Source organism: Argiope bruennichi, chromosome 8 (assembly GCF_947563725.1).
Source record: "Argiope bruennichi chromosome 8, qqArgBrue1.1, whole genome shotgun sequence".
Lineage (NCBI taxonomy): Eukaryota > Metazoa > Arthropoda > Arachnida > Araneae > Araneidae > Argiope > Argiope bruennichi.
The window spans coordinates 96,634,154-96,647,927 of NC_079158.1; the positions used below are offsets into that span (position 1 = coordinate 96,634,154).

General features: G+C 25.6%; 1 protein-coding gene across 5 annotated transcripts in view; it reads left to right on the plus strand.

Annotated features, from left to right (window-relative positions):
* LOC129981350 (putative leucine-rich repeat-containing protein DDB_G0290503) overlaps positions 1-13,774 on the plus strand; it is a 98,943-nt gene that overhangs the window by 71,382 nt on the left and 13,787 nt on the right. For all 5 annotated transcript variants that reach the window (XM_056092170.1, XM_056092168.1, XM_056092172.1 and 2 more), the window contains exons 6-14: positions 350-437; positions 1,341-1,448; positions 1,538-1,768; positions 3,004-3,063; positions 3,441-3,542; positions 5,792-6,064; positions 9,978-10,244; positions 11,189-11,435; positions 12,447-12,522. In XM_056092170.1, coding sequence (XP_055948145.1) covers positions 350-437; positions 1,341-1,448; positions 1,538-1,768; positions 3,004-3,063; positions 3,441-3,542; positions 5,792-6,064; positions 9,978-10,244; positions 11,189-11,435; positions 12,447-12,522 — 1,452 coding nt within the window. The remainder of the gene's footprint in view (positions 1-349; positions 438-1,340; positions 1,449-1,537; positions 1,769-3,003; positions 3,064-3,440; positions 3,543-5,791; positions 6,065-9,977; positions 10,245-11,188; positions 11,436-12,446; positions 12,523-13,774) is intronic.

Consider the following 13,774-nt stretch of genomic DNA (forward strand, 5'->3'; position numbering starts at 1 on the left):
ATTGTTTCTTCAAATATTTTGAAGCTATCCTCTAACAATCATCAAATTTCAGTAGAGATTTTGAATGACCTTTAACCTGATCAATCAAGCAATGAAATAAGAAGTTAATAATCTAAATTCTGTGCTTTAAATTTATATAAATAGAAGATTTATATGCCATTTTCAACTAGCTATGATTAATTTTAAAATTTGAAATGTTTTGTTTTCCTTTTTTTTATCTGTGCTACATTTTTTGCTTTATAAATCATTAATACTATATGATATATAAATGCGTTAAAATTTATATGTATTTAGATTATATTTGCATATATTCACCACCATAATTAAAGGACCTAATTTACTTTTTCAGAGATGAAAAGGAAAAGTATGAGTCTGAGTTAAAAGAACTGCAAAGTAAATTCGAGGAGTTTCAAGAACAATTAACATCTCTTTCACCTGTAAGTAATCTTGAGTTTCATTAAAATTTTACTGGAAGGGGGGGGGAGAAACATACTCGTATATTACATGCAAGTGCATAAGTAAAAATATCATAAATTTCTACAGTTTGCATTATTTTTAGTTACCATTGATTCTGAATTTTTTAGTGCTTCATAAAAAATTACATATTGTGCTTACATGCAACATAAAATTATAAAACCATGTAATGTTTTAAAATTAAACATCATTTTTTATTTGACTTTCTTCTCTACAGCAAAAAGTTCTTATCTTCAAATCTTAGAATTCTTCTTATTCAAATTAAATTTGATAGTTTTTTTCTAGGTTTGGCAATACTACTTTTTTTGTGAATTTTAGTTTTTCTGTTCATTCTCTTTTAACTTATATATTATGTTAAATAGTTTCTTGGCAAAAGAATGCAAGTGTAGAATTTTTTAATAAGTATGTTTTTAATCATATTTTTATGCTGACAATGGCCAGAGTTCAATTTTAGGCTATTGTCAAGGTTTCTGTATTTGGCACATGATCAAACAATACTGCATTTGGAATATAGAGGTAAAAAGCAGGAAAAAGAGGTTGTTTAAAAGCACTGTGAACTTGTATAATTTTAGACAGGAAGACTTCAGGGAAGTTACAGCACTTTGGCTTCAGCACATGTTAGATAGCATATGGATAACTAAGAGGATATGCATGTTAGAAGTTGAAGTGATATCTAATTCATTTATTAATTTCTGACCTATTTTCTCTAAAATATTTAAGTTGCTTTAAGATTTATCAGTTTTTTTCCACATTACAGTTTAAAATTGAGAATATATGAAAATTTATTTACAGAATTCAATATATTTTTACTTATTTTCGATGCTTGTAATTTTTATTATATTCATTTTTTCCCCATTTCTTTTTAGCGTCCCTCTGAACAAGAATTAAGGCTACTGAAAGATGAAAATGAAATTTTACAAAAATCAAATAAAGATTTGACCCTAATCTTGGCTGAAAAGGATCAAAATATTGAGGTTTGCAATATATCTATGAAAAACTTTTGCTATCTAGTTTTATTTTTCATGAGTTTTAAATAAATTTTATCTTTTTTTATTTTTTACAGCTTCTAAATGCTCAAGTGGATGAACTCTCAACTAAAAACAAAGCCCTAAAAACAAAAGTAGAAAAGAGTAGTCTAGCTATTCAAGGTCTTGTGTCCAAATATTACAAAGATACTGAAATGATACCCAAAGATCTTCGCCCTGTTGTACAATCTGCTGTTCAGGCTGCCAAGGAAAACAGAACAGAGGACTTAAATGCTGCTGTTGAAAATATCAAAGCATCCCTTTCTGAAGTGCGTAGATTTTTTTTTTCTTCATTTATTTCTATTTTAAACAAATATTTAAATTTGTGTACTCAAAATGAGACATTATCAAATAGTTTGTTATATGCTGCTTTATTAATTCGGTTTTAAAGTTTGTGAAATCTAATAAGATTGTTCAATGTGTATCGAAAGTGCTTTGTTGGTTAATTTTTAATGTTATTTAATTTTTATTTATTTATTACTAAATACAATATTAACTTTACTTCCATTGTATATTAATTAACCCCTTGACATTTAATGATACCTGGGAAATATTATTCATTTCATGTATCGTTGTAAATTGGCATTTCTGAAACATCTAAAACTGTCTCCTGCAGATGTCATGAAGCATGTAAATGTATATGCCTTCTAATGCTCATGGTTTCCCTCTCCTCTCTTTATATACCTTGACTAATAAAAAGAAACATCCTACAAAGAGATGTCATGTGTATTTAAAATCATTATATATGAAGTAAAATAATTTGGTAGTGCAAAAAATATCTAATTTCTTTACATATTACAAAATGTTTTGAAATGTTTCATACTTTGCAGAATTACAAATTTATTAATTTATGATGTTAAATTGTAGTCCATTAACATTATAGTATATCAGTCTGATTAAATGTACAGCAATATGAATTTCAAAATAAAATGTTCTATTTTTAAGATCACATAATTGTTCAGTTAAGCCAAATTAGTATTTTTTGGGCACATTAAATTCCTTTTAATTTGTATGCCATTGAATTAAAGCTGCAGTTGAACTTTAATAATAAAATAATAATTATAAATTAACGAAGGTTTTAAAAGTGATTGAGAGGAAAATGTATCTCTGCTTTAAATTTTCAGTAATATGTAGAATTAAAAAATTTTTTTGCAGATCTTGCAGTTAATATTTGCTATTTGTTATAAAAATGTAGCAATTTTAAACTGAATTTAATCCATAATTGGATATATATACTTTGGTTAAATTTTACAATCTCAGTTATTAATGCATTATAAATCTGATTCATAGCAAATATGCTTTATTCTACTTTCTTGTACTGAGTTATGTGACAAAAGTTAGCAATTTAATGATTTTGTACTTATCTATTTTTTAAAAATCTAGTTAAGTTCTTATTTAATATGCTTGATTTCTTTTGAGAAGCTTTTAATATAAATAAAATATATAAAATTTAAAAGTTTTTGATATCTTATTTTTAAAAGATTATCTTATTTAACTTTTATAGTTAATGATTGCTAATGGTGGAACATCAAGGGAGGCAAGAAGCAATTCTGTTCATGGAAAAGTAATTATCATGCATTATTTATACTTTCAAATACAGTTGCTAATATGCAACTTTTTATATGCTTATAAGTTCCAAAATCATTTTATAGCATAGTACATTACTTAATTGTTTTAAAATAAATTTGCATTTATACTCTGTATGTTACTTCACGTGTTTTATCTTTTTTTATTTAAATTAATTTCAAGATGTTTATAATATGATAACATTGTTATCTTTTGTTTGTTCGTTTGAATTGCTCGTGTGTGCTTATTTTAATTTATTCCCTCTTCTAAAGAAACTTCTGTAATTGTAGTGCATTTTTTTCTACTTTTCTGGTTTTCTTAGAAATGTAATATATTTAAAATTTGATGCATCTAATTTTTTCATTTATTGTATAGGATTCTATGGAAGAACTTCAAAAATTAGCTGGTATTAGTAAATCCTCTGAAGAATTGGCACAAGTTTCACAAAAATCTCATCAAAAATCCAAGCATGGCCATGTAAGAAAATGTTTATTTAGTTAAATAATAGGCCACATTCTCTATGATTTTAATTCAAGTCCTTTATGTACAAACATAAGTTTTTATCCAGGACTTTATTTTATTAAAATTGCTATTTATTTTTTGAAATTGTTATAAATTTTAGAGAATTATGTAAAATGTAATTTTTCCCACATTCCAGAAATTAAACTTGTCCAAGATAGTTATCTTTTAATATTTCTACTTAAAAAATGATTGATATTTTCAATATCATTGTCTTTTGCCACATATTATACTGTTTATATAAATATGCATGTTTGTAACATTTGCATTTTTTTATATGCATTGCTTTTATTCTGAAATAATATAGTGTTTTTTTTATATATATTTATTATCTAATGGTGTTTTCCATTGTTTCGTGTGGAAATAATAAAGAATTTTTTTAAAAAAATCTAATGAGTTTTTAACTTTTTCAAAGTATGAAATGGTTTTTACATTCCACTACACAGAAATCTGTCTACAGTAATATTTTTAGGTTTTCTATTGTAATAGAGCGGGATTTTTGTATAGAAACCTTTTTTTAAACCTTACTATCTAATCTTTCTTGTATAAACCATTGGAGGAATATTTTGTTTTTGCATTCCATAGCAAAAATAACTACTCTGTGGAATGTATATTAATGTATTTTGAACCTCAGTTTTTTTGTGTGTCAAAAATCAAAAATATATTTTGTGGAAGTTATTCTCTTATTAATGTAATCAATTTGCTGGATTGTTAAGCAATAAAGTTTTTTGTCCATTTCTTTTGCATTTTACCCACTCAAAATTTAACAGTATTGCATTTTCTTCTCAAAAAGTGTGGAAAATATAAACACTTAGTTACTTGGGGCCAAATGCCTGCATACTGTATAACAAAATACATGTTTGCACTTGTAAACATGTAAATAAATATTTAATATACATGTTTAGGTGACATGCATTGTTATATATAACATATATCTGTTATATCACATGAATTTACTTCTTTGCAATGTTTCTTAGATTTCAATGATTCATCTATGCTCTGAAAGTCTTATAAATGTTTGTAAACTATTATTTGGATTGGAAATCTTAACGTTGCAACCAAACATTGCCAATTAAGTAAACTTTCAAGAACTTATGATCAGACTTTTAGAGACTATCTAGTTCATTGTATTTTTAATTATAGGTTGTATATAAAAAAAATTCTGCTACAATAAACTTTTTTGTCCTGGACATTAAAGTATTTGATATTTTACCTTATCTAGTGGATTCAAAATTAATAAAACTTGATAATAATTTAATATATACTTTATAATATTCACAGTTATTAGGTAGTATTTTCTTGCTTTTAATAATTCGTTGAGGTCAAATAAATATCAATCCATGCAATATTATAGTTATTATCACTAGAGACTGCAAACTGATTAAATAGCTTTGATGATATGAAATATTTTTTTATTTGTATTTTAGTCAAAATTTTATTTATCATTTTCAACATGCTGACAACTAAAAGGGTATTGAGTTATTTTTTCATTCAGCTGGTATGTCAGATCAGTGATGTTGAAATAATGCTTAAGGGGAGTAATTGCTTTCGAAGCGGCTTTTAAAAATATTGAATTGCTGGAAAATACCTTAAATATGGGCATTTCTTGTGATATGATGTAGTAGCTAGAAAGTACACTGATGAAGAACTGTAGGAAGCACACTATCACAAAACTTTTAAAAAAATAAGTCTAATGCATATTTATATATTTCTTTCAATATTGTTTTTATTTTTTATTGCTATCAAGATTGGTGTAGTTAATAAGTTTATTGGATATATAACTTCAATTTTTATCTTGAAATGTAGTTTATCATGAAAGATATGTTTAATGCATAAAGATTATTTCATTTTTCCACTCCTATTATCACATAATTTCAGTGATCTTACATCAACAGTTCATGATTATGTTGTTTACTACTGTATTTTGAATTGATTCTTTTGTTTTGTATTGAATAGACTTATAAATTTTCGTCAAACTTTTATTTCCTTTTGTATAGTATTTAACATTTTCATTAACATCCTAATTATTCATAACTGGCAATAGAATGTGAAAGGCTCTTTTAATAGCTTAAAACTTTAACTTTCCTTGGAAGAATACTTGTAATTTATATCAATAATATGTTTTTGTATTTATACTAAATACCTTATCTTTTCTCTTTAATCATTAACTCTTTCTTAAAGCAGAATATCTTCTTTAATTCTTCCAGGATGGAAAAGATGAACAGGTAAGCTCTGAATCACTTCAGGATTCTGCAAAAGACAAAAGTGAAAGCAGAGAAGATTTAGAGCAAATGTTAGATGTTGTGAAAGAAAATGAAAATTTGAAATTGGATAATGCTGAAAAAGCAAAGATAATTGATGAGCTGAATTCAGCTTGTTGGGAAATGGAAAAGAAATCTATACAACTGCAAAGTGAGTTACTGGATGCTGTGTCAAAAGTCAAGGACCTTGATATGAAACTTAAGGAGGAAAAGAGCAAAGTAATTTTTTGTATATATTTATCAAATTTTGCATGCATATATATATATATATATATATAATATACAGAGGTGGCCAAAATTGTGGATACTTTTGAATTTTTTTTCTTACTTTGTATGCTTATAAAAAAAATGTAATGTTTCATAAAATGCAAACCCTTACATATCAATTTAAAGAGAATTTAATGCTGATTTCAATACAAAAGGCAAGTTTCAAATATTTGCAATACAAAAAATTGAGCTGCAATAATTATCGAGATACATTAGATGCTGATGACTGTAGTGAGTTATCAGTACTTAGTAGGTTAGCCATTATTTTTTTATTATAGCTTCACACCAATGTTTCATTGAGCTGACGAGAGTTTTAAGCACTTCCTTCATTATTGTACGATGCCAGGTAGCAATTATAGATTCAATTAATTTCTTTTATTTGATGAACGCTTCATATGTACAAAAGTTTTCAAACAGTGTTGTAAATTCTCAATAATTTTCATGCCAGAACTGTTTTCTGACCATGATAATAATTCAATGCTCTTTGTACTAAACCTCTCTTTCAATATATTTGCTGTGTGGCAAAGAGTTGAATCCTGCTGGAAAATAAAGGATGCATTGTTGGGAAAGAGATGACTGATGGGAGGTGTCAGTTTTGTCTCTAGAATAGTGTCAATGTATTTTCTTGCATTTAATGTCTCATCGAAAACACGGAGGAGTGCAATACCATCTGCTGACATGCATGACTAAATAATAACACTGAGTTTTTCATAGTTGCCTGAATGCAGTCAGGATGTAGCTCTTTGCCTATTATACGTCTTACATATTTTCACCATCACTACCAAACGATATATTTGTTCCATTACTCCGTATAACTTGCGACCACTGATCATCTGTCCAATTAATGTGTTCCTTTGCTCACTGTAATCTTTTTATGGGCTGCTGTAAATTGAGATAAGGCATTTTTTGAGGAATTCTATCTCTTAATCCAACATCTAATAATCTTTATTCTGGAACTGACAGAAACACCAGCATCATTCAATTGATTTCTGAAGGTCTCTGATGACTTTCTTCTATTTTGGGGACATGGTCTTTTTATTCTTCAGTCATTAACAGATATGATGCACCTTTTTAGACCCTCCTGCTTTATTTTTTATTAAATTTATCTCCTGATATCGTAAACAAAACTTTCGGACTCCAGATGTAGTCACTGAACTACCCACCTGTCTTGCAATTTGAGCATAGGAAAGACCACATTCATGTAACGCAATAATCTTAGTTCTCTTTCCAATCTATTCTTTTATTTGATGTCATTGTTTCTTGACTAAATACTAGAAATATTTACAGAAATTCCAAATATGTATTAAAAAGTTTAACAAAATTTCTAACTTGCAATTTAATTACATAAAAAAACAGTTTTCCTTCTACAAAAAAACAAAAAACAATAATGACTTATTCTAACTTTAAACATGATGATAGCTTCTGCTGGCAGTTATTAAAATTCCATTGGTTCCCAGAACAAGAACAGTGATTTGTCAAGAAAGTTAGAAATTATAACCCACTTCATCACTTTATTTATTATTCATATTAATGTAACTTTTTTTTTATGTTGCAAATATTTGCTTTTTGCATTGAAATCAGCATCAAATTCTCTTTAAAATGATATGTAAGTTTGCATTTGGTGAAATGTATCACTTTCTGTAAGCATTCAAAGTTAGAAAACATAATGATTTTCAAAAGTGTCCACAATTTTGGCCACCACTATATATATATATATATATATATATATATATATATATATATATATATATATATATATATATATATATATATATATAAATAATAATTAAATGCTTAAGCTTCCTATTGATATTTTGTGCAAGAAATTTGTAAAACAGAGTTGGCAGAATTATCTGAATTATATTCGAAATTGAAATGTTACCAACTTAAAATGATTGAGCCCAATAAATCTGTTCCCAATTTTTTTCCAAAACTTGTTTATTTTAAGGTATTAAAGGTACCCAATGGCAAATAAATAACACCTGTCTTTAAATGTTTGAAAAAAAATTAAGGCTACAAAAGCAAATTAATAATGAAATAATATTTTATTTTATACACAATCTAAAAAATATAAGGGAAAATATTAATGACGATGTTTTCTTCCTTGTGCTTGTCATCCCTAATCTGCAATTACCTCTTTTATTTCAAGAATTATCTAGTCTACAGTAATTCATTTTAAAACTGGTCCAAGATGAATGCCAGTATTATTGATAGTTCCTTTCATAAGTAACAATATTTGCTTATACTAATGAGAACTTTTGTAAATGAAAATATTGATTTTTGAGTGTTTTCAAACCTGACTAGCAAAGATTTGTAATATTCTAATGTTGCTGAATTTTGTCTCCAAATTTGTTCATCATAGAATTTCAGTTGCCACTATTTGCATGTCGTTAAGTACTGATTCTGTATCTGTAGAAAAAGTTTTCTAAATTAAAGCTTTAATATTTTTAAATCTTATTCCAAATACGTTTATTATAATTATTGTAATATTGTTAACAATGATGCATAATTAGCAAATTTAAATATTAAGCTTTCAATTCTCTGTTCAAAGTTTTGTTTCGTATTGTTTACTATGTTGCAAAGATATTCATTGTGAGTTTGGCATCCTGCAATCTGTCTTTCTGGTTCTCTTAAAAATGAAATGTGCAAATTTGTTATCATTTGCTATTTTTCTATTCTTGGTTTACATACTTTATATATATATAATGTCATTCTAAACACTTAATTTTTAAAAAATGTCATAAAATATGTCATACTTAGTAGAGAAAAATTTCATAACGATTTTAAATATTCTCTTAATCTTCTATATACATTGAAAAACCAAGGATTAGTAAAATCCAATAAATTACAATAGATGTCAAATTTTAATAATAATTTTTGTAAATTAGGATGAATATTCTCTCATATTGGTAATTTAATGTATTTATAAAAATGGTTTGTAAATGAAGATGTAGCATTTATAGATTCAAGCTGAAAATTAATATTTGAGATAATTCAAGATATTTAAATAATAAACAAAAATGCAATTTAAACTTAGTTTAGTTATATTAATGGCCTGTTTTAAAGGAACTCTAGGGCTATCTTGGAATGGATTTTGTAATTTTGAACCATAGTCTGATAGTGAGGATAACACACAAGCTTGCACTGTGTATATATATATATATATATATATATATATATATATATATATATATATATATATATATATATATATATATATATATATATATAAATTATGGAATGGCATTTATATGATGAACAGATAATATGTATCTACTTCTGCTTCATAAAATAATGTGCATTAAATATTTGCATTAACATGTAAACATTATTTGATAAAACTTGAATTGTGGTGAATCGAAGTGAGCAGTGGACTGTACTGTCCCTTTGTGTTGAGTAGTTCATATAAAACATGGCTAATTGCGGTATTGCATGGCAGTTGTCTTTGTTAAGCCTTGCAAACTGAATTTGTTTACAGCTTCTGCGGTGGCTGGGGAGCCGTTGCGGGTCAACGTTCTAATGAACCCTTGAAAAACTCGACCGGAAGGGTGGGTAATGAGGTTGCCATGATTTTAAGATTACCAAGTTTGGCTTTAAGCGACATTCGTGTGAAGAAATTGTATAAAAAGAATCCCTCCAACTCATATAATACATACACTCATATAAAACTCGACCGAAAGGGCGGTAATGAGGTTGCCATGATTTTAAGATTGCCAAGTTTGGCTTTAAGCGACATTCATGTGAAGAAATTGTATAAAAAGAATCCTTCTAACTCCCTTCCCCTAAAAACATTTCTATGATTTACATTTTCTATGATTACCAATTTTTAAATTATAGTTCCAAACATTATTTTCTTATGTTACAGCATATTGGCTCTTTACCAATGAAACATGCATCTGTTCAAACTGCTGTTCAGTGGCATTTAATGCAATCCAAGTTGTCTGATAAGTTTGCACAGAATGCTGGTCGTTCCAACAATCTTGAAGACTTGAAGGAAGAAATACTCACTTTGTTGCTAGTCATTGAACAGAAGGATAAAGAGATATCGGATTGTGAAGAAAAACTTTCTTCTCTGCAACAGCAGTTAGAAATTGAAAATAAGAAGGAAATTACTTTTGCCAATTTGGATAAGGTAGCATTTTATGTTAAAATTATTACAAGTTATTTGTGCATGAATATGTCTCCATTCTAGCAAAGATTTTTAATGATTTATTTATTATTTGTCAAGTGATTAAATCAGTACACATTCTTAACATTTTATTTCAAACTATATAATTTTTTAATGAATTTCAAATCAAAATATCTATGTTTATTATGATAGGTTTAATTATTTGATGTGATAAAAGTTTTATTGCAAAATCTTTAAATTTCATTACAATAATATCTTAAAGTATTAAATACCTTAATAATTTTTCAGAGGAATAAACTAAATGCAGATATATAATAGAATGCAAATGTCTTGTTTTCAACATAGAAATTAATAAATATTTTGCAAATACAGTTAATTGGATTTCAACTGTTCAGAAATGAGTTAGCAGTAAAATTTTTCAACTAAATGGTCAAATATTGATTATATGGTTGAAAGCATTTATTTTGGACAGACAGTTAGATTCAAAAATTCAAATTATCAAGCCAAAATGAATTTTTACCAAAAATGAATTAACAAGTAGATATTTTATAGAAACAGAACAATTTGTTCAGTACAGTTTTGAAAACCTTTTAAAATCTTACTTTAATAAATCCTTAATCTTTCCTTCATTAATTTTTTCCATTTATTTATTACATTTTATACATAAAAAATAATAAAAATCTCGATTATATTAATGTAAAAAAAAAAAAGAATGCTATCAGTTGATTTCTAATAATTATAACAATTTTGATTAAGGCAAAAAAAATAGTTCCAAATGTTAGATACAAAAACTAGTTAGGTTTGTACAAATATCTTAAGATTTATAGATATTTAAATATTGATAAAAATAATTACACTTTTACTATATTTATTTTCTTTTATTATCTAGAACACAGATATTTTTTGTTTACTTGCATGCTATTAATATGCTATTTTAATATTTGTAGGAATTTGTAAAAGAAAAGGATGAGTTGCATCAGCGTTTGGCCCACTCTTGTGCTGTTAATAATGAACTTATGAAACATCTCAGGAATTTAGAAATCTTTATGGAAGATTTGTTGCAGCATAAAAATTTGGATGCAAGCAGTATTGAAAACCTTAGTGAATCTTCTAGCTTTTTGTCTCGCTTGAAAATTCAAAGAGAAATTGAACAATCTTTGGAATTGTCAACTATGCTTAATGATGAATTATCTAGTACGTATTAAAAAGTTTCAAATTTTTCTTTACATATATAGGGATTACTTTATTTCATTTTTCGAATCAAATATATGATAATTCCCATCAATTTTCTATTAATATCAAAATTGTTATGTGAAATTGTGTGTGTGTTTGTGCGTGCACGCACACACTTTAGCTCCATTTTATTAGATATAATATCATTGGACAAAAAATTTAATAAAATAATAATTTTAAAATAATTTTCTTGGAGGTGAGTGCTTTTTATAGCATACAGCTTTTAATCAAGAATTAATTAATATTGTTTTTTCGTTTCCTAATCTTTGTGGTAAGTATAAAGGCTTAGTTATTTATTAAGAGCTATCATTATCAAAACTCAGCCATCATCAATATTTTCCAGTGGCAGATATTGAAATAGGCAGCTACCTAGAATCATTGGCTCAGCAAGATAATTGGAAAATATTATTAGCCTAATACACAAATAAATTTGTAAAAAATACGATCTCTTTGAATTATAAATTTTTAAAGTAATATCAATACTTTTTCAAAGTATAATTAATCAAATTCTTGTCTATTTGATTCTGTTTTTAATTATTGTAAATTTGATATTATTACTATTATTAAAGGTTTTTTTTTTATAAATAAGTATTTGCTTAAATAATATTCTATAAAAATATGGATGCAACTCAATAGCATAAGTCTTATTAAATATTTATTGCCACAAAATTGCTGATATAAAAAAAATCTAACCCAAAATTAAACTTTAAAATATGTTTATTATATTAAAAATGCCAAGAAATATAAAATTAAGGCTATCAATTTATTAAATAAGAAGTGTATGATATGTACTCCCTATGATTTCAATATGCCTACATCTGTCACTGTTTTTAAATGAATTTGGCTCTGTTTTCTCATTGCATTGCAATAAATTGGAGCTAAATATATTCATTATTTTTATTATGTAGTTACCAAAGTTTGAAAGCCAAATACTTAATGTTTTTATTCATGTTATATTTTTCTTTTTTACAGTTTGTGAAAGTAGTAAAATATTTGATCCAAATGATTTTACAACAAGTAAAGATTACAGTCTTTCAGCCAGATACAGGTAATATGCAGTTCCATGCAGCTTAAATTTTCTTATTAATATATACTTTTATTAATTTTAGTATATACTATATTTTATGACATTAATTGTTATTTAAAAATATGTGAAGTTGTACTCATTGGAGCAATCATGCATTTGTATTTATAATTCATTAAAAAGTATCAATTAAAAAAATTGAAACCTAATCATATATCATATTTTAAAGTATTTTAATTTTTTTTAAAATTAATTAATTTAGCTATATTTTATGAAATTTTGATTTAAAATATTTTTTATTTACAAAGCATAATTTACTTTTTGGCTGTTGAACATCATTCAGTACACCTGTTGTAAGGACTTTTCTCTAGACAAGACAAATAATTAAATGAGAAACAGTTTTTAATCAGTATCTTTCATTAAATAAATATTGGTTTAATCATTTACTAAAGAACTTATTAGTAATCCTTAATAATATTGTCAATATTGCTCTTTTTACCCCATATCATTTATTTATTTATTATTATTTTCTCTTTTGGAAGTTTGATCTTATGATTTACACATTTCTGAAATATCAAAAATGATTTTATATTTTAAAGTTTTCTTGTTTTATTGTGATTAATGTGTTAGAAAATTCTCAATTTTGCTTCAATTTGATTAACTAAATTGTTAATTAAAAATTGCATAAGAATAAACTAATCAATAAGCCAAACTAATTTTTTAAACTAAAATTCTATTATTATTATTGTAAGCCAATAAAGTGTTGAAAATTTTCCAGTTTTTATAGAAATTTTCTTTCTTTTTTTTTAATTTGCATATTTACATTTTCTGATAATTTTTTTTCAAATGCAACTTTCAGAATTCTTCATTGACAGTTTTTATCCATTCACTTTGCTTTAATACATTTCTAAATTTGATTATAATAGTATTTAAGAAAAAAAAGTTATAAATGAATAATTTCAAATTATTGCTAAACTACAACATTATACTGAAACTGTTATTTTATAATAAGCTATTTCTAGTATATATTTTAATAGAAGGTTTTTTATAATACTTTTGATCTTTCTTTTACTGGAAGAATGTTTTATTTTTGTGAGTTAGAACAAGCTGAATTTATTATTATTAATAGATGTATTGTCATTGAAATATCCAAATATTTAACTTTAAAACGGTTGAAATTATTATTATTAATTTTATTTGAAATTGCTATAGTTGATTTTATTCATGTTGTTTTTTATTTAATAACCATTTTATATTTTGAAATTTGATTTTTAAA